The sequence below is a fragment of the Chionomys nivalis genome, chromosome 19 (assembly GCF_950005125.1).
Source record: "Chionomys nivalis chromosome 19, mChiNiv1.1, whole genome shotgun sequence".
NCBI classification, from domain to species: Eukaryota; Metazoa; Chordata; class Mammalia; order Rodentia; family Cricetidae; genus Chionomys; species Chionomys nivalis.
In genome coordinates this window covers 48618732-48639958 of record NC_080104.1, presented here as the reverse complement: position 1 = coordinate 48639958, position 21227 = coordinate 48618732, and the positions used below count along the sequence as shown (strand labels likewise).

General features: G+C 47.1%; 1 protein-coding gene across 2 annotated transcripts in view; it reads right to left on the bottom strand.

Moving 5' to 3' along the window:
* Positions 1 to 21227, bottom strand: part of Rhobtb1 (Rho related BTB domain containing 1) — a 64070-nt gene that overhangs the window by 11697 nt on the left and 31146 nt on the right. For both annotated transcript variants that reach the window (XM_057751649.1, XM_057751648.1), the window contains exons 5-7: positions 10617 to 10802; positions 6255 to 7225; positions 4189 to 4307 (exon numbers count right to left, since the gene is read on the bottom strand). In XM_057751649.1, the coding sequence (XP_057607632.1) occupies positions 4189 to 4307; positions 6255 to 7225; positions 10617 to 10802 (1276 nt within the window). The remainder of the gene's footprint in view (positions 1 to 4188; positions 4308 to 6254; positions 7226 to 10616; positions 10803 to 21227) is intronic.

Genomic DNA, 21227 nt, shown 5'->3' with positions numbered 1-21227 from the left:
TTGCATACTTGAATGCTAAGGTGCAAAACTTTCATATTTGACCTATTTTATAGTAAAAGCACCCGTGTTTTATAAAACGTTAAGAACTATGATCTCAGACATCAGGGCAGAGAGCGTGTGCTGCCTCAGCTATGGGGATCTGTTCTTTCAGAAATGGAGGTGTGCAGTGTGTCTTTAGGGGACAGGGAAAATGTGTGGGCTGGCCCAGAGGTATGCCAAAACACAGCCCAGGGGCATACCAATCAGTCCTGTGTGGCCCTCAGTAAGTCACCCACTCTCTCTGACCCTCAGATTCCCCATCTGTGACTCAAGAAGAATTCAGAATGCTTGCCAATGCTACTTCTTCACTGAGGCTGGGTTTTGAAACCTCTCAGATTCCCTTGGCTCTGTGTGCTTGGAGCGCTTGCCAGTCTTCTCTCTGGGCATCGGAAACACAGATGTGACAAGGGGTGGTTTCTGGGAACAGGAGATGAGAGTCCTGTGAGCATAGCCCTGGCTCCCAGAGGTCCTCAAAGGGCTCTGCTGTGTGTAATCGCCAGAGGCCAGCTGCTTCCCTTTCGCTAAGATGACGTCAACACCTTTGAAGGGATGACTCATTTTGGCAGATCATCTTAGGGACCCTTTAGGGGTAATCGACACATGAGAAGAAACACAAATCACTTTCATAACATGCATTTCCCCCTCAGTGCTGGTGGCTTTTTATAAAGCAAAACAACATCCAAATCCTGTTTCTGTGATCTCCACGCTTATAGTTCACCATCTAACAATGGGGATATCTACTTGCAGCCCTTGAGATTAACAATCCAAGGGCAGAGCCACAAGAGATGGAGCATGACGTCCTCAACCTATTCCTTCAAAGTGACCCCAGAAAACACTTGGAGTGACCCAAAGAGAAGAACACTACCACCACCAGTGCCTGCATTCCTCTTTAGCTGGTTTAACGTTGTCATTGCAAAGATTAGCGCAGACCATTAGGCTTGTAGTTAGAGCCAGTCTCATACAGGGTGAGCAAGTATTCTAGAGCTAGCCCACCGCGGACCATAACCCCGCAAGCATCTGAAGTGAACTGCTTGCTGAGTACCTCAGTAGGAAGGAATGAGACCTACTGGTACTTTAAAGTAATGAAGGGAAAAAAAAAGCAAAATAGAAATGTCCTCTTCTATATTAAATGATAAAATTTAATCTAACATTCATGGTTCACTGTCCTCTTTCCTAGATATATGTGTGTAGAGGTCCTTTTTGTACCCTGAAAAAAATAAGGGCTGAATTTCAGGGGCTATGTCAGAGTCCCCAAGACCAAACAGACTTGAAAGATGACCGAGAAGGGCTGGAAAGACGGATCGGTGGCCAAGACAACTGGCTGCTCTTGCAGAGGACACCAGATCTAAGTCCAGTTCCAGGGGACCTGACGTCCTCTGCTGACCTCCTTGGGCACTACACACAGCTGGACATCACATGCAGGCAAAGCACCCATATACAAAAAATAAAATAAATCACAAAAAGATCAATAAAAAATTAACAACTTTAAAAAGATGACCTAGAAAGGCTAATTCCAAGAATAATAAGGAAAGAGCAAAGTTCTTCCTGGAGGATTTTGTGACCATTTCACAAGGCTCACTTCTATCTGTGACGGCTGCCACCTCCCTGTCTTAGATAAGAAAATGGGCTTGCAGCTTCTTTATTTTCTTGTTTTTTTCTTTCTCCTTCCTTCCTTCCTTCCTTCCTTCCTTCCTTCCTTCCTTCCTTCCTTCCTTCCTTCCTTCCTTCCTTCCTTCCTTTTTCAAAATGCGGTTTCTCTGTGTAGCCCTGGCTGTCCTGGAACTTGCTATGTAGACCAGGCTGATCTTGAACTCAGAGATCTGCCCACTTCTGCCACCCAAATGCTGGGATTTAGGGCGTGTACCACCACCACCCAATGGCTGGCAGCTTCTTAATCTAGAGTTGTTATGGGATGAGAGAATTTAATGGGGTGACATCGTTTGCTGGGCATTACCTATCTGCTCCAGGCACGGCACATGTCTATGCTTAGTTTGCCCTCGCGAGAACGTTCACCTGTCATTCTCATTTAGTAGCCGAGGAAGCAGATTTAAGAGACGGCTGACCACTGGCTCCAGGTCCCAGCCACACTGAGATGAAAGTTCATGAGCACCTCTTATGGTCTCTCTTAGAAACAGAGAGAAGGGACAGGAAGTGGTCATGTCACCAGTGGATGGCATTGGTAGAGCTCATGGAATTTTGGTGATTTGGTTAATGGTCTTTCTTCTTTTTTTCTCTCTCTTTTCTTTTCTTTTCTTTTCTTTTCTTTTTTTTTAATCGCCAGTGGCTGCAGTCTCTGCCCACATTAGTTTTAGCTTCAGTCCTCAGAGGGGAAGGGAGGGCTAGGACCCAGGTTCCTTTCAGAACCCGGTTGAACCAGTCAGTGGCCACATCCTGCAGGCCAGTCGCCACGTAAGGTGTGTTTGTGCTCACCCGTGCGCTGCTAGGTTTCGTTTTGGTTACCTCCGCTGCACATGTTAATCTGGAGAGATTAGAGGTTCCTTCTGTGAAGGGATAAAGGGGGATTAGCGTCCCCTGGGTCAGCGCTGACACTGTTGCTCTGAGCTGGGGGTCCTGACCTTGATCATAGGCTCCTCTCACATAAAGACACCAACAGCGGGCGTGGTGGGGCTGGACAGATAGGGACACACACCAGAAAAGGCCAACCCTGGGAGGGCGTATGGAGGGTAACTACCCTGATTGTTCTTGTCAGAGGGCAAGACTCTCATCCGCATCCCTGTCAACCAATCTGTGGTGGCTAGGCTGGACTAAATGCTCGGGAATTACTTCATAGATACAGACAGCTCACACCTCACAACTACATCCGGGTCAAGACTGACTGCTTTACTGAGGGAGAGTCGGAATGCAGAAGTCACTTGTTCCAGGCCATCCAGCCTGGGGGTGAAGAGTTACGTTTGGATTGCGGGGGCAGGACGAGGAGGGGCGGCTTTTCTGTGTAGCTTCCTAGCACGGAGAAGCCTCCCTTTAAACTCTCAATCCCTTTGAGCACACTGGAGGGAGACTTAGCAAATCAAAGAACTTCCCGATTTCCTAAGGATGCCAGAAGAGACTGCTGGGATAACTCTAAAGTGTTCCCCCCACCCCAAAGGGCAGGGCTTGCTTCTCGGGTCTGATTAGGCAGCAGCTGTGTTTCTTTCTGGAAGCAGGGGGATGGCCCAATGACCTTCTCAGTCCCAGCCATTCCTGGCTGTGATTCTAGGATTCTGTTTCCCTACTTGGAGATGCAATGCAGACTCCTGGGGCACTGTGGGAGAGCTCCGCTGCACCCTGGGAGCACCCCTTTGGAAAAGTTACCCTTTGTTTTCACTATTTCTTTTGACAGTTGGGAGAGATGCTGAGCTAAGCAACGCTAGCCCCCAAGGACAGTAAACTTGATGGGGTGTCCCTGTGTTATTTTTTAGAAAAAAAGAAAAAAAAGAGATGTTAAGGAAATATTGCAAAACTCAACAGAAGTGCTTGCTCCACCTATACTTAGTTAGAAATGCTTGAATAATTTTCTTCCCCCCCCCCCAGCGGTTTTGTACGAAGATAAAGACAGCATCTTTGAGACAGTGCCTAAGACATTCTAAGTCTTTTTTTTTTCTGGAGGGTAGGACCCTTCTGCTTCTGCTGGACCCACACTCTTTGAAAAGTGTGCCAGAGCAGCGAGCATTCAACCACCTCTCGTTTCCTTACCCCAAACAAACACGCCTAGCCACCCCCTCCCCGCAGCAAGGTGGGAAAATTGGGGCTGAGCCTCCAATGCTGTGACTCACAGCTGACTTCGGGCATCACTAGGAACACTCATCAGGTTGCCGATGGCATTTCCCCCAGCCTAGCGACTGGGTTGGGCAAGGTCTCCTGTCTGGTTAAGGACAGTGCTGGCTCTCTCTTGTCCTTGATTTTGATGGTACCCCGGCGGCCATGTTGATGTTTCTAAAGTAAGTATGGCCAAGTCATGACTCTTTAGAGAAGTGTGGGCCTGCATCCTAAGTACCTTGTGATCTCACTCTATACTGACCAACAGCCTCCTGCTCCCCGCACAACAAGTATGACTTCACCCTGAAGCCCAGCCTGAGGGACTATTTCACCGAGCTGTTAGAAGGGAAGCATCTGGCTGCTTCCACATTCTGGGGCTTCCGAGGCACGTACCTCACTGTTGGCGCTTTCCACAAAGGACCCCCCAAACATGGCGGCCATCCACTCGCAGCTACAGATCAATAGTGGCTTGTGGGCACGGATGGCTCCGTCATCCAAGGTAAACGTCACATCTGCCAAGGATCGAGGAAACAAAACTGTGAACCACTTTTGCGAGGGGTTTCACCCCAGCCTTCTGCTCCGTGTACATCCATCAAACTGTATCTCTCGCTTGCCGCTCCCAAGGTCCTGCTCCAATCCGTACTTCCTAAACATCCAGCTCCAACATCAAGGAGGGTACCTCGAAAAATTGCCCACAGGATCATAACACGAATTCTCAGGGTCAGGAAGTAGAAGAAAGGAGAGGATGATCTCTTTGTGTTTTAGAGTTGGGGTTTGCACAGAGGTTGACACATTGACATATACATAATGACGATCCTGGTGCTGAAAGGTGAAGTTAAACATGAAATTCGCAGATGTTTCAGATACCTTGTATACACAGCCTGTAAGTGATTTCAATCAACATGGTTCATTGTTGAAGTCGCTGTACCTTTGTAAGATAACCTTTCAAATGAACTAACATTCATGATTGCTTCGGGACCACTGTGACCAGTGACTGGGATAAATATTGTTACTTTAATTCTGTCCTGTCAAGACAGGCATTCATGTTCACAGTTTCACACGCTGACACTCAAAAAGTTGGAGTTGGAATTTTGGAGCATTTTGGGTCTTGGATTTTTCAGGCTCTGGGGATGGATGTTCAGCACATACAAGACTGGTTCATCTATTGCTTGTTACTGTTTAACCTCAAGTGCCATACATACCTATCCTCCTTTCCTTTCTCCCTCCCCCCCTCTATACACACACACACACACGTTTCTGTGTGTGTGTGTGTGTGTGTGTGTGTGTACTAACACTTCATTTCCAATTTCTTTACCATGAAATTCAAGGAAATGTACCATGATTGCTTGCAGCTAAGAAAATGGAACAATGTCCCGATGCCATCCATTATCTACCTCAGATGTCTCAGTCACCCCTGAAGTGACATGACAGGCCCTCTCTTTCGTAAAGGAGTCCCACGTGGACCCCCATTTTTGCTTGGCTCACCTGGGCAGTTAGAGAGGGATTTAGTCAGCTTTCATGCCTACCAGTTAATGGAGCGCGTATTTGCAACACATTCTTTTCAGTAACGCGCACAGAGCTGCTTCCGCACCATGGCAACCAATGTTTGTAGTAAATGTTACCCACTCCTTGCTTTAAAATGAATAGAGTGACTCAGTGTCAGGTCACGGAATATGAATGCGTAGTGCCGTGGCAGGGATTATGGGAGACAGAGACGAAAATAGAGGTAGCCCGGTAAACAGAGCTCAGGAAGTCAACTTGTGCAGTGAAGTCCGCTTCCACTCCCCCTCACACCCACGTCCCGAGACGAAGATTCTAGAATAAAAATAGTATACATGTACCACAGACAGAACAAAGCAAAGGCCAGTAAAGCAGACCAGATGCAGTCTCTAGGGAGTTTGCTCTTGGAAGGACACCAACGGCTGTGTGTGGCATTAGTTTGTCAAGATGAAAGAAGATCAGGACTCGGGAGGACAGGGGCACAGACCGGGGAGTTGTGGGGGTGGTGGTGGCAGTGGTGATGGCAGTGGTGATACAATGTTCCCCCGGGGCTTCAGCCACCTTATGGCCAGAGATCAATGTTGCAGGGACAATGGAGAAGAATGAAACAATGGGCACTGGTCAGAGAACAGATCCCAGAGCCTGGAAGTTCAAGTGTCAAGCCCCTGGAGAGAGGCTCAGAGTCACCTGATCTACCCTGAGTGCTGGAGGTTGAGGGACTAGGTCTCTGTAGTGGCAAGGCTTGGGTTCTTGTCCTCCCTGCTGCCACTTAACTGGCAAAGTGACCTGGCCTCTCGGGGACCCTTGCTTCTCAACATCTGTAAGGTAGAAGGACTACCTCTTAGGTCTGATCAGGGTTAACTTTGTTAATTATCTTTATTCGGTTAAGTTTATTCGGTCTCATGCTGTCTAGCTAGCATTTATGACCCCCACCTGGCACAAAGGCCTCGATGGCTCACCTGAGAACGTGCCCTTGCTGAGACACTCTTTGATCCGGTTGGCTTTCCTGACGTGGAAGGCTTTCGTGATCTCCTGGTTCATAAAGGCTTCCTTGTTCATGATATTCTCCACCATCATCCTCAGGTCGAACATCTCCAGGATCTCGGCCATCTGAGCCAGTCCCAGCAAATCTTTCTCCTTCTCATCCAGCTGCCCCGTGTAGAGGAACCGCAGCAGGGTTCGGAAAGGGCCCGACTGCATCGACGAGTCCAGCCTGACCACGGTCACTGGGCCTACCCGCTTCGAAATGGGGTTGACCCGCATCTCCCTGTGCATGCTGACAAACCCCTTGCTCCAGCCGGACAGGGCCTGCGCCTCAGAACCCGAGGCTTCGGTCTGCAAAGTCAGACTCTCCAACAGGTCCTGGCCTGAAGAGGCCCCTGGGCCAGCCTGAGGGGTCCTCTGGGGACCTTTTCCCCCTTCCTCGGCTGGGCTAATGCTTTGCACCCGCCCCTGACAATCCCTGCCCGGCACCTCTTCGCCAGCTCCTCCACCCCAGCCAGGGGATTCCTCACACTCCATTACAAAAAGGTCGTAGAATTTGGAAGAAGAGGTAGCGAGGTAAATGCGGTGCGCGAAGATGTGCTCCTGACCCTGGAGAAGGAAGAGGACGTCGGCGCACAGAGGGTTGTCCAGTAAACAGGCGGCATCGCTGGTCCCCGTGGACGGACACTCAGGGACCTTGATGACCGGGGGAGGGGCTTTCGGAGGTAGGAAGGGCGCCTGAAGCAGAGGCTTCTGGACTTTTTTCAAGTGGGATTTCCAGAACTGCAGGTGCCTGCGGGAGATGAGGGCTGCGCGGATGGCGTTGTCGAACACGTCTTTGATGCCAAACTGGTCAAACACGCTGGTCTCGTAGTAAGGGATGCCGAGTTCCTTCGCCACCTCTCGGCCTTTCTCTGGGGGTAAAATGTCACCTCTCTTTATGGGCCTGAAATAAGAGAATTAAAAGAAAACGCATTTAATCAACCTTTTTTTTTAAGGAAAAAAAAAGGAGGAGGTGCATAGCGTCTAAATTTCTAGATTCCTAGTTGAATCAGACAATTAACCCATTCGCTTCTTAAATTTTTACATTTAAAATTTTGTAAGGGTCCTGAAAATTCATAGTCAATGGCTACTCCAAGATAAAGGATTTATTACTGCAGAAAAGCATATGCTGTTAGCAATAACTGAGATAACAAAAGGATTGGCCTTTGCTATCTATGTGGTCTTGAGCAAGATGTTTAACCGCTTGAAGCCTTAGTTTTCCATCTTTGGAGAGCACGGGCCCTTAAAGAAGAGGTTTAAATGAGATAATAAAAATGCCTAGCATTGTTCTTGATGCTTGATAAAAGGTATCACTGCCATGGTCATCTCTATCACTGCCGTGTTTCAATTTTAGAACTTCATAATGTATCCACTTACACCATCTGAAAGTTCTCTAAAGTTCTGCTCTCACTCTGTGGTAAGAAGAAACAGAGGCAGGAAGCTCAATGGGTCTGACTACTGTGCGGCGTGTCTAGAAACTACTATTGGATCCATGAATCCTCTTTCATGTAGTCCCCCCCTCTTTCCATCAGGCCCTCACGGATCTTTTCTTTGGGCTGGTACACGAATCAGTTAGTTGGCCTCTGTGGTACTTTGGAGGTAATTGGCCCCTCACAATCTCATAGGGAGCAGCACTATTAGGAGGTGTGGCTTCGTTGGAGTGGGTGTGGCCTTGTTGGAGGAAGTGTGTCACTGTGGGGGCGGGCTTCTAGGTTTCCTATGCTCAGGATATCTCTCAGTGTCTGAGTCTCCTTCCTGTTCCCTGCAAGCCAAGATGCCTGTAACACCACATCTACTTGCACGCCACCGTGCTCCCTGAACACCATCAAACTCCCCGCCATGACGAAAATGGACTGAACCTCTGAAAACTGCAAGCAAATCACCCCAATTAAATGTGTTCTTCATCAGAGTTGCTGTGGTCATGGTGTCTCTTGACAGCAATGGCTCTGACTAAGGCAGCCTCTCTTCAGAACTCGCGCTTGAAGCTCAGAGTTCCATCACTGCGAGAAAAGCACTAATATCGCATGGGTAAGGCCGAGCCTGCAACTCTGTCAGTTTCTCCTGTTTTCACAGAGCCGGCGGAACAAAGCCCACACCCTTTTGGTCTGGCACACAAAACTCATTTACAATTTAATCAAACCCAGGAAGGCCAATATAAGCAGTGCAGTGCTGGGCTTGTGACATAACCAGGGAAAGATTCCAGAACCGACAAGATGTGATTTGCTACAAGTCTTCAAGAAACACACGCTGGATTCTGAAAAAAAAAATGCTCTTAGAAGTTCATCTTAAACACTTTGCCTTTGACACCAAAAGTCATATGCTTCCCAGGCCCTGGTCCAGGAGAACAATGATAAAACTGGATGGAATTTGGATTTGAAGACTTGGAGGGAGGGAGGAAGGAAGAGAAAGAGAGAAGGAGAAGAGGAGGGAGGGAGAAAGGGAGGGACGGAGGTCACACCTCAGGGTGCTGACAAGGATGGAAAGATCCAAGGAAAAAGGTTCGACTTTAAGCCTCTTCCCGTGGGCCTTGTGTGATCTTTGTCCTTGGAGCTGACTTGAAATTTGCTAATTGATTAACCCAAAGTTTAGCTCTAATGCCCTACTTCATAAACACTTTAAGTCGCTCTATGTAAGGGATGGTCCTATCTGCTGTCGGTCCGTTCTGCCACCCTCTTCACTCACCCACCACCCCCACACCCAGGTGATTCTGAACATTCCATTTCTAGTCCAGGCATGTCGGAACAGAGGAATTGTGGAGACCGAACAGGAGATGCTCTCAACAGTTTCGTCCAGGATGTATGGGGAGCATCACAAACTGTTTTCTCTTATGTTGTCACTGCAATAGCATAAAAAGGGGAGCCCGGAGAAGGCTTGTGTAAGCCAGTTAGGTAAATACTAAAGCAAGGCATTGCTATCAGAGCTTTGGGGGAATTTTGTTCTTCAGCAGAGAATATGGGTGTGAAACAGACAAAATTGTTTTATACAAGAATAACTTCCGAGAACATAGGTTTTTAAAAATTCTTATTTCTTTCTGAAACTGGTATCCACACTGTGCATGTACTAAAAAACACCCCCTAATTTAAAAAAAAAAACAGTTTTGATACTTTGTTAACATAAGGATTAGACACATTTAAGATGTCTTGTTTGCTTTCTTTTTAAAAAAGGTTTTAGGTATTTATTTTATGTATATGTGTGCTTTATCTGCATGGACAACTTTATGCCAGAAGGGGGCATCAGATCCCACTAGAGACAGTTGTTAGGCAGCATGTGGTTGCTGGGACTTGAACTCAGGACCTTTAGAAGAGCAGCCAGGGCTGCTGAGCCATCTTTCCACTCCTTGTGTTTCCTTTTTTTTGCAAGTAAAACTATGTGATTTTCAGGTGTTTGCTTTTGTTTTGTTTATTGAGCCAGGGTCTCACTGTACAGCTCTGGCTGACCTTGAACTTGCTACACAGATCAAGTTACCCCCAAACTCATGGAGATCCTCCTGCCTCTGCATCTCAAGTGCTGGGATTACAAGGGAGTGTGCCATCAGGCACAGCTGTGCATGGTTTTTAAAAACCGGACACTGGCCCAGTCCTAGTAGTCTGGGCCTGTAATCCCAGTCGCTCAGGAGGCCGAGGAAGGCGGGTGACAAGTTCAAAACCTAGCTGTGCTTCAGAGCAAGCTCCAGATCAGCTTAAGAAATTTAGTGAGACCTTGCCTGGCTCTAAATAAAAAGTAAAAAGAAGAATAGGGATATGGCTCAGCGGTAGAATGTTTGGTCTGCCTAGCATGTGGAAAGCCTTGGGCTCACTCTACGGTACTGCACAAAACACCAGAAGCCAGAAAAAACGCTAACACCAACACCAACACCAATCTAGACGCGCGGCCGTGGGAATAAAAGCCCATCTCTGTTGGGATGGGTTGCTGGCCAACAACTGCAGCTGATCATTCTGAGCCTTAGTTTATTTTATTCTAAACAGGTATGGTTTCAGGAATGATGCCATCCTGGGTGGCTAACATTTTGTATAGGACTTCACTCAAATACAGTCCTTTTCCAAAGCATTTCCACATGCCCCAGTTCTGATGGTGAAATTCCCCTCAAGCACTGGCCAGCCCTTTGATGTGACTGGATTGTGACCCTGGTGAGCATGGGGGAGACATCAGGATGCTTGCTTCATGACAAAATGGCTGACGAACTTTGCAAAAGTGTATGGCCGATAGGTGTAGTCTCAGTGACCACTGAAAATCTAAGCTGCTCGTAAACTACTTCCTCACTGAGGAGCCAGCTGCAGGCAGGGTCCTCAGCTTACCTTGCTAAGGGACGTCTGGCCCGGTTGACAGCTTCCAGGTCGGCGTAGCGGAGGTCAAGCTGGCAGCCGACCAGGACGACAGGCGTTCGAGGGCAAAAGTGCTTGATTTCTTGATACCACATGGTTTTCACATGATTGAGGGAATTGGGGTTCGCGATTGAAAAGCAGAGGACCACAACATCAGACCTGAAAGGCAACCACAAGATGAAGCTCACATCACCTTCCCCTGCGTCTCCCTGGCCCTCCGTTATGGTCCCTCTCTCTCCCCTCTTCTCTAACACCATCACGTCACAGTTGAAATAATATTTTTTTAAAAGGGGCTGGATAGGAAACACATCTATGAGTCATGCAGACAGCCTGCTAAGCCCCCACATTCCAGCCCTGCCCCGGCCTCGTGGCTCATTTTTCACACCTCGCCATGGAATGCGGATGTGCCCGGGGGTTCCCCGTGAAGTGACTTTCCCAAGAGATGGCTATCCAAAGGGGTTCTGTTCTGGAATTCCCACATGCTGAACTATTTCTGCTCGTGAGAAATAGTTGCAAGATACAAGAAAATGATCAAGACCCCCCCACACTTGAGCCCCTGAATAAAACACAAAGGCGGAGATGTCCGACCCCATGAGAGAAAGCGAACAGCCGGTGGAGATGTCGGTAGTATTTGCTGCACAGCGTCAGCAAATACAAAGAAGGATGTTGGCCCTTCTTGCTCACGCACACAGATCCGAAGCACGTCCCCTTATCTGCTTCCAAACAGAGAAACCCTGACTTGGCAGGAATTTGGATTTTTTTTTTTTTTTAAAAAAAAAAAACTAGGTGTAAAGCAAGAGGATGAAGTCAGTGGAGGACTTAGGTGGTCAGGAGACATGGTATTCGGCCCCTCCCATGCTACAGGTGATACAGAGCAGGGAAAGAAGGGGAGGGGAAGGCTTCTGCTGAAATTTGACATTAGGAGCTTCCATTTTTATAGTATAACTTACCATTCTAGAAATCAAAGAATTGCTGTATGATACAGTTGCTCAAATATGGTGCTTGGTGGTAGCTGGCAAGCAGGAAAATAAACCTCCCTTCTAGGCTAAAATAGGCCGAGTGATCCTTTTTAGAACAGCCAGGCAGGGGAAGTGATAGCAGAACTGTTTATGCTCGGGGAGTCAAGATTTTCTTGCAAATAAACTCAGCAATAAACTCGTGATTTTGTGGGATGTTAATTTATTGCCTTTATTGTTTATGTAATGGGAAGAAGCAAGTCTATGAATAAAAAAAAAACTCTTCTTAAATCATTAATAAGCTTTTCTTCCTACATATCAATGGAAACAAACATATGCAGGTGGCCACCGAATTTCTGAGAATAGTCACCTCTGATGTAGAGTGCAACAGGGTGCTCGCATTAAATGTAATTCTCAAGTTGAGTCTTTCCTTGTATTTGCAGGAAAAAGAATTGCATCAGACCGCAGCAGCACAGAGGCAAAGTTCCCGAGTTTAAGATGTTCTCACATTGCAAAAGAAAACCCAGGACTCAAAGCAGGTGACCGTATTGTTCTGCATGGTGAGAATCATCTCAATGTGAAGGTATTACCAAAGGTTCCCGGAGGCTAGAATAATATGTGTAAAAATATGCATAAATACATAAGTGAGAAGCAGGCATATCTGCTTTAGTTACTAGAATATTCTGTGATCGAGTCTTACTTCCAATCAGCGTAAATAACAGTATCCAGTAAAGCCAAGAAGTCTTTGAATATTACTTATTTTTTACAAGCTTAGTTTTCTATCATTCATCATCCTGTTTATATTGGGTATCTAATGGAGTCCTTCTATAAGCTCTATTCTGATCATAAGATAAAGGTGCCACAGAATTTTGGCATAGTGAGAATGATATGTGTGGCTCAGCATCTCAGATAATGAATTAAGCAAATACATCCACTGTCCAAGTTGAGGACTACCTTGTGTGTGCGTGTGTGCGCACATATGTGCGCGCACGTATGTGAAATACATATCACACTTTTGTTCTAATTGGTGCCTTCGGTTTCCCTGTCAAGCATGCAGCTGTGAGGAGACTCATTCTAAGAACTTCATTTCTATGACAGACATGTAACTAAGTGTCAATCCTGCTGTTTAAATTTATGATGTAGCAAGTGAGGTTTGGAAACCAGAGCTGGCTTGGTTGCCAAGGTAACTGTGATACCACTCATGACACGGAACACATGGGAGTTTCTAGCCGGAGGACATGCAAGCAAGCCCAGATAGCACCTGGGAGGGGTGATGGACCAATGGAGTCTTCTGACAGCAGCACCATGGCAATGATACGGTGCAGGTCCAGAGGCATCAGTGTCCTGCCATGTCGCTTCCGTGTCTAAATGCTTGAAATCTGTGGGGGAACTGGGAAAAGAGCCAACATTCTGCACATATGTTGCCTCGGGATTTAAGAGTAATATGCATTGAGAACACTATTATAGATGTTCAAATAACTCATTGAGCTAAAAAAATCTCAGAATGTTTTTCTTTTGTTTTCTTACCTAGCTGCTAAGAGAACTTATTTTAGACTGAAATCAGTTAATAGTAAGATCATATACTAACTACTAACTTGCTTTTGTTTCAACCACCTTGATTAGATACAAACGTGGGAGAAGCCTGGTGTGTGCTGTGTGGTGTGTGCTATCCTCAGGACTTGCCATCCAATGGACAAATTGCAGCAAAGGCTGAGAGTCAATGTTCAAAGAGACGGGGCTATAGACAGAGATGCCTGTGACGCCCCCTTCCAAATGCCCTTTCCTAACTGGCAATATGCCAGCATCCTCTGTGGTCTTACACCCATTAAAATCAAATAACATGAACAGAAACAGAGGAGGAATGGATAGGGGTGGGGAATGGAAAGAGAGCAGGAAGGGGGAACTAAAGCCAGGATAAATTTAACTAATAACAAAAAATAAGAACTCAAATAATATTAACTACCTCACTGAATTTAAAAAAAAACCCAGAAAGTAAATAGCGTATAAATATTTGAACATCTCAAAAAAAAAAAAAAAAATCAAGCAACTATTTAGAGAATTCCATCTATTCCTTTTAGACGCCAGCCTTTCTTTCTACCTAGTTCGAGGCAGGAGACTCGCAGCTAAGAATATCTCCAGTTTGGGGCAGGATTCCAAGGAGTTTGGAGATAGGCATTCTTGTGTGGGGCCTGTTTAGTGTTTGACATAAACCCGTATTTAAAAATGCCACTCCCAGGGAAGAGAAATAGGGGAGAGCAGCTTCTAGAAGTTCTGTCTCCATGGCTCTGTTATTGTTTTGTTTTGTTTCATTTTGCAGAGTGGGTTTAAAAATAATCGTGGACAATGTGAAGAGGATGTCTGTCTCCACAGGCTTGGCGGTAAGGTTGTCTAGAAGTGACCCCAGGCTCCATTTCAGTTGTGAAAAGATTGGTCGGATTTAAATGGAATTCTGCAGCTTCCCGGGGTAGAAACCAGGCGCACTCAGAGACCAAACTCTGGGTGGATGGGACTTTAAACCTCAGAATTTCAAGAGTGAGAAGGGGCGCAGGAGGAAGGTTGGGATGCATATTGTATTGATTTTTAATTTAAAAAATTATGACTGGGATAAACGGGCTTATTAGACAAAGTCAAAAACACACAGGGGCTAAGAATGCAATGAACCCTTTTGTTCATTAGACATAGAATTGGCGAGTGCAATTTTTTTAAGAGAAAAAAATGATTGCTTGTTCCTAAGGGAGAATTATCAGTTTGTTTCACTTGGGTGTCTATCAAGTCAGGTCTACAAAGTAACATATTTTGACTGGTTAAAATTGGTCTGGAATCAATGGTAGAGCAATTGGGCATGTCCAGCATCAGAAGAGAGAGGCAGGGGTGGGAGAGGGGCCAGGTCACCCAAGACTGTAGGGGCCCAGGTCAACCTTAGCTGTGTCTGTTTTTCTTTGTTGTATGTATATTAAATAAACCCCAGAGGCATACTTTCCCTGTTATCTTTCGGGGGAGACACCGGCCAAAGACAGCATTCGAAGGGTTGTTAGAGATGCCAGTGTGAAGTGTTTGTGCCAGGCCAGGGCTTATCTTTGTTGGAACATTAAAGAAATCCGAGAAAGGCTGTCCGTTCTGCATACCTTGTCTGGAGCCAGACTCAACACCAAATAGCAGGGGTCTCAAAGACTGTTTTTACAAGCACAGGCTATTGGTGGGAAGAGCTTGGAGAAGCTTCCAGAAGCTTAAAGGCACTGATTGTTAGGAATACCATTTCTATGCTCTTTCCCATCACAGAGGGCCCCTCGGCCTTGTCACGGGCGTCACGCTGAAGGGCCTGTGGACCTAGGTTTCTTTACCTTATCTTGTTAAGTCAAGAAGGAACCCCGAAGTCACCTTTTATCTAAAAACCTCACATCAGACCTCTTTGACAGGCAATGCAAATGAAAACGTATTCTATCTGGTCTTCAGAAGGCAGGGAGTAGGGTGACTGGCTGCATGCCCTTCTCCAGGGTGCTCAGCTCAGCGTGGACATGCAAGACTAACGTTGAAGCGTAGAAGAAGCCTGTGCGATATTCCTCCAAGTTCTGTATGAGATTGCCTTCTTTTAATTACCCATATCTTCTCTTAAGACTTTCATTCTGTGTTCAGACCCTGCTACTTTATAAACTACCAGTACCTACACCTACTTTAACTTTTCTAGGGGAGACTCCACGAGCTGTACACAGTTAGGGGTCATAGTCATATCCAAACGGGCTTTCTTTGCCAGTGCCCGGGCATCCACTTCTTGCCGAGATTCAAGCAAGGAGTTCCTGACCTCCAGCCGTGGGCCTTCGAGTTTCCTCTCCCTGCTGATCTCTGAGGTTCTTCCCAGAAACATTTCGAAACCATTCACACCGACCACACACTTCTCATGCACCGTACTCTGACCGTGTGATGCACACAGACACGTCGAGACAGCACAGGACAGCTGGGAGCATGGCAGAGGGTGGGAGCGCGTGGCTCCAGGTTTTAGTAGGGGAGCAGCCTGGGTGTATGAGATGTGGAGGGAGTTGTCAGAGATGGTGCACACGACTGGGTCGGAGATGGATGGCTGGGGAAGCTCAATCTCATGGAGGATGGACAGGATGGGCCTGTGGGGGTAGGAAGTGGGGGTGCCTGGTTGGGAGTTCTGGGGAGAGCAGGGCAGAAGAACCATGCAGGGCCCCGGATGTGAGCGGAGTAATCGAGCCAATACTTTACCAAGAGCAGAGAGGCTTCTTTAAGTACAGATGTTATATGGGGAAAACTGTCAAAGCACCCTGAAATATATCCAGATTGGGGAGTGATTAGCATGCGTGACTATTGTAAACGCAGTTTCACCAGGAAGTGACAGGCTAGACCCAGCTCCCTCCACCCAACAAAAATCTGGCCAAAGCAAACCGCGCTCTTAAGAGTCGGCAGGTAGCCATGACAGCCCGCCAGTGCCACCAGAGACTGCAGACAACAGTAGAGTATTCACAATGGCTGGTCCCTCCACCCTAGCACAGATGCCACAGCAGTGAGCGGCCTTACCAACCAAAGTGGTGGGCTGTGACCATGGCCGACCTTGATCACTGACGAGGGTTGAGAATCACGTAGGATAGACACCTTTGCACGCGTCTGTGAGGGCAGGTTTCTGAGAAGATTTATCTGAGGAGAGACGACCTACCCTGAATATAACTGACGGTTGAGGCCTCAAACTGGATAAACCTGAGAAACGGAGCTGAGCACCAACGTTCTTTTCTCTCTGTTCCCTGGCTGTGGTTATCCTGGTTGCCACAGGCTGAACCACAGACCTGCTTCTTACATAGAGCTGAGGCCGGCTTTGTTTCTAGACTGTGAGCCCAGACAGACCCTTGCTCTGTTAAGTTGCTCCTGTCGGGCGTTCTGTGTCTGCCGTGGGAAAGCAACTGACACAGCTGTCATCTGGCAGCCCCAGGCCATTTGCTCCCCACACCACTACCCAGTCCTGACATTTCAAGCCGTCATTACCAGGAGAAAGCAGAACAAGAGCAAAACTGAGTGGCGTCCCATCGACTTATTGAAACAAATGAAAGGCCTCACTGAATGCCTGGCTGATAGACATAAAAAACTCTCCCAACTCCTGACGTTGGTGCTTCGGTCCTCTTTGGTTTTCCTCAAAGCTAAAATGCCAGAGACACATGCTTTCCGTGCCGAGCGGCGAGGCCAGCTGCAGATCCAGAAAATCCCGCATGTCTCTTGCAGTGCTGCTGGGTGGGAAGCCTCTGGGATTAATGCCCAGGAGGACTCTTATGAGGCCAAACTGTCAACTAGACACCTTTTCTGAGCTTGATGGGAAAGCGAGATTTCCGCCCAGACTTCTCAGCAATTCTCTGGAGTCTGAAGGTCACTAGGGCTTGCTTTGTCCCGCATCCTGTCTCAGTTTACATTCATCTAGCCATTCCGTTCATACAGAACAGGGACAGCCCACGGCATGCAAGGCTCTCTTGGAGACACTGGGGACAATTGTCCTCACCTCGGCTATTCTTTTTCATGCCTGCCCGGTGGAGGATGGAGACAAGAAGACAAGAGAGAAACCCGCAGAGCTGGTGATGCTACGTCAAGAGCCAACCAGAACGTGGAACAGAGAAAGGGGACAGCTGTATCAGGGGATAGAACTGAGGCCCTCTGGGGAGGCCCTCTCTGAAGTTGACATTTCAGGGAATAACCGAAAGAAGGGAGGGAGCAGACGTGCCAGCTGTGTGTGGGGAAAGAGTTCAAAGCCATAACTAGTGACTTTTAGCAAAGATGAAGCCCAGAGGCAGGCATGCCTAGGATGCCTCCCGAGGGAAGAGGCCCATTGATGGAGCACAGCGGGGAGGAGGACGGGAGAAGCAGAACCACAAAGAGGCTGAGGTGGGAGGATTCTCAGAGGAGTGCGGCTTTGGTTTTCGGTGAGCCGGCAGGCTCCCGAGTGGTGCTCCTGAGTGGAACGACGCGATTTCTAGTTTCATAAGCTGATGTTACTGTTGTGACACATTGCAATCTGATTCAACTGGTGACAGAGTGGCCGAGAAACAGGGGTCAGGGAGGGGAAAAGCCAGCAGAAGCAGGGGACCAGAGAAGAGACAGCAACTAAGAGGGGTGGTGGTACCTTTGCTTGATCTTGGGAGGAGAGACAGGTGTAGGGTGTGCCGACAGAGCTTGAAAGACCATATCCAGGAAGGGACCAAGTGGCACAAGAAGGTACCTAAGACATCTCACTGTGCTCAGTATGGTCCCCAGGGAACTGCTATAATGGATACAGCAAACTGCCTGCAAGTACCAGGAGCGAGCTCATCTTCGGGATTCTGTTTTTCTTCCCCCATGTTCCCTCTATTGCTCTTATCCCCTTAAAAGGCCTGTGCGGTATCCAAGCATACAAGGCTAAGGGGTCACAGATGTCTGCAGACTCTGAATCTAAAAGAAACGAAACTAGGCTACATGAAGTCGGGCAGGGGATTGGCTGCAGTTGAGGTCAGGAATGAGAACAGATTGTGAGCCATGACAGTTCTTCAGACTGTTGCTCCTGGAAGGCCGCCACGTGATGTCTTGGGGACACAAGCAGAGGTTAACCAGTTAAAACGCTTTCTTAAAAATTATTTGAATTTTTTTAAAAAAATCCATTGACTGTTTTCCTAACTGCAGAGGAGCAACATTTTTTTTCCCTCCAGGAATGAGATTATCTCCAGAAGTGAAAAAAAAGGTAAAGAAAGAGAGCAGGGTGCTTTTTGGATTGATTCTAGGAGATTCCAGCTAGATTAAGGTTCAGGGATGCCTTTGATTACAAAGATCATCTTGCTTTTAGAAACACACACATGCCAGGCGGTGGTGGCACACGCCTTTAATCCCAGCACTTGGGAGGCAGAGGCAGGTGAATCTCTGTGAGTTCGAGACCAGCCTGATCTACAAGAGCTAGTTCCAGGACAGGCTCCAAAGCCACAGAGAAACCCTGTCTCGAAAAACAAAAACAAACAACAACAACAAAAAAACCACACACACACACATACACACACACACACACACACACCAACTTAATGAATGTCTGAAGCCAGTAGGACAGACTTGAGAGACAATTCACTATTTTCTCTTTTTTTTTTTTTTTCATTCATCTTCCTGCAGCCTAGAGCTGTGTCCTTTGCACAGTTTTCTGGGCTGGGGCAGAAGTCTGGGGAAAAGAGTGCAGCTGTAGACGCACGGTAGAGATGTTTGTCACGGGTGGCTGGCATTAGGAGCAGCTGGCGGGGTTATTAACTTCCTGAGAAGAACAGCTGAGGACATGCTCTGTAGCAGACAGGACCAACCGGACAAATATGGAGACTCGCTCAGAACCTACCCAGAAGAAGACCTTGGAGGCTCCAGCCAGTGAGAGTGAGATCGAGTTTCGTTCTGGCTCACAGCTATGCCTTTTGGTCTGGAGTTTCTGGAAGCAGGTTCCAGAATGACTGACCACAGAGTTATTCAACAGTCTTCTGCCTCTGACCCACCTAATCCGAAAGGAAAAGCACTGTGGCCTGGAATCTATCTCTTCACCAGAAGATCTCGCTACAGAAACAACACACACTGATGGTTGTTTTTGCTTTTTGCTTTTAATTCCTCTCACTCTATATAGAAAGGTCAACATTGCAAGTTTGACTCAATTTGTAAAGCTTACAGTTAGTAAAGGAGAATAAAAAGTCAGAAGAAGGCTGTTCCCTTTACCTAGGCCAGCAGCCTCAGTGTGACACTCCTGGGAACTTCTCTTGGGTCTAGCTATGCTCTCCTGGTCAAGTTACCAGGTGACAGCTTCTCCGGCCACGTGACTGGCACCGTTTTCACGTGAGCTCCAGTGGCCTAGGAAGCATTATCTCTGTCTCACTGAGTGCTTCTGATCTATGGGGGGAACAGGACTTGGCCAGACATAGGGAATCTCTGTTGACACCACTTTCTCTCGGTTCTAGCACAAGCTGCTCTGTTTCAGAGGAGAAAGGTTTGCCTGGAGCAGCAGCCAAAGGAGGTCCAGAAGATAGGATGTGAAGACTGAGATGGCCAGGCTCCACAGCAACCTCACAGCTGTGTGTTCAAGCTCTGAATGCATACTTGGCCATACATGTAATTTTTGAAATTGCCTGTAAATATTTACCCAAGTATTTTATTATCTTGGGTACATATATTATGGTAAATGATCTGTTTTCAATTGTTTTTGCTTAATACTCTTACTATTAGCATGCACACGAACACACACCCACACACACACACACAGAGAGAGAGAGAGAGAGAGAGAGAGAGAGAGAGAAAACTTTTATAAAAATTATTCTAACAAAATTCAGGGAAAAGATACCCAGAGAAGAAGTGACCTTTTAATTGGAAAGTCATCCATATCTATACAAATCTTCTATTTAAGACTATTCATGAGAACACTGAAATTCAAGGAAAACAGTAAGGAGAGGCAAGTGCTGGAGATGTGGCTTGTTTGTCTCGAGCAAGATAAAGCTGGGAAGAGAAGATGAGACCGAAGACAGAAAGACAAGCAATGGTACACCCCACTTCTCAGCTCTGCACCCCAGTTTCCATACAGGGCAGTGAGTTAGGCCACACTGGTCACACACATACACCAGAGATTTCTGCTACATAACTCTACAGCCTGAGCAGACAGCTGTGGAAGATGAACCCTCTCATGGAACCAAGTGTTCTCTACCTCACTGTCATGGGTACACAGAGAAATGAACCTTTGGGATGAGAGGAACACAAATACAGACTAAGCATGGTCCCTGTGATCAGACAGCTAGCCACTGGGCGGGGGGCTCTCCTTCTAGGAGAAGAGAACCAGCATGGCTTTGTGTGGCAGGATGGTGGTCTAGCATTAGCTTTGAGAGTCTGTAAACTCCATTTTCTGTTATCAGTTACTAAGGTTCCAATTCTCCACTTTCCCATCTTAAACTTAATGGAGATAAAATCAAAATACATTAAACTTTCAATGTTTATCTGTAGCATATTTCAGTTCTGACATCTCTATTCCCCCTAAAACCATGATCACAATTAAAGACAACATTTCCATCACTCCTGAATTCCCTCGTATAATTGGGTAACCCAGCCTTATGTGTTTGATCCCTTGGTCCCCAGTCGGTGATGCTGTTTTGGAAGAGGATGGAGCCTCAGGGGAGGAAGTGGGTCTCTGGGGGTAGGGATTTAAAGTTCCTATAGCTAGGCCCTACTTTCTGTTTGCTTTTTGCTTCCTGTGAGCAGCTGCCTGATACTCCCACATTTCCCATGATGCTTCACTGTGATGGGTTGCATTCCTTCGTGAACTGCAAGCCAAATAAACTCTTCCTTCCTTGAGACACTTTTGTCAGCTTGTTTGTCTCAGCGGTGAAAGACAGAACCAACCCATCATCTCCATGCAAGCAGCCTATATTTTCTAGAATTTTGTCTGAATGGAGCCACACACTATGTGTGCTTTGCTGCCCAGTGCCCACTCATCTGAAGTTCTCACTCTCCATTGTCCCTTCTGTTGAGGTTTGGTCAAGAAAAACACTACTGTTCCTGAGGAGTGGTCACCTGTGTGTGGCTGAGGGCCACCTGCTTCATGACCATCCAAAGGTGGGCTGGCACTGGCTGGTTGATCTCATGCCAGATCTCTAACTCT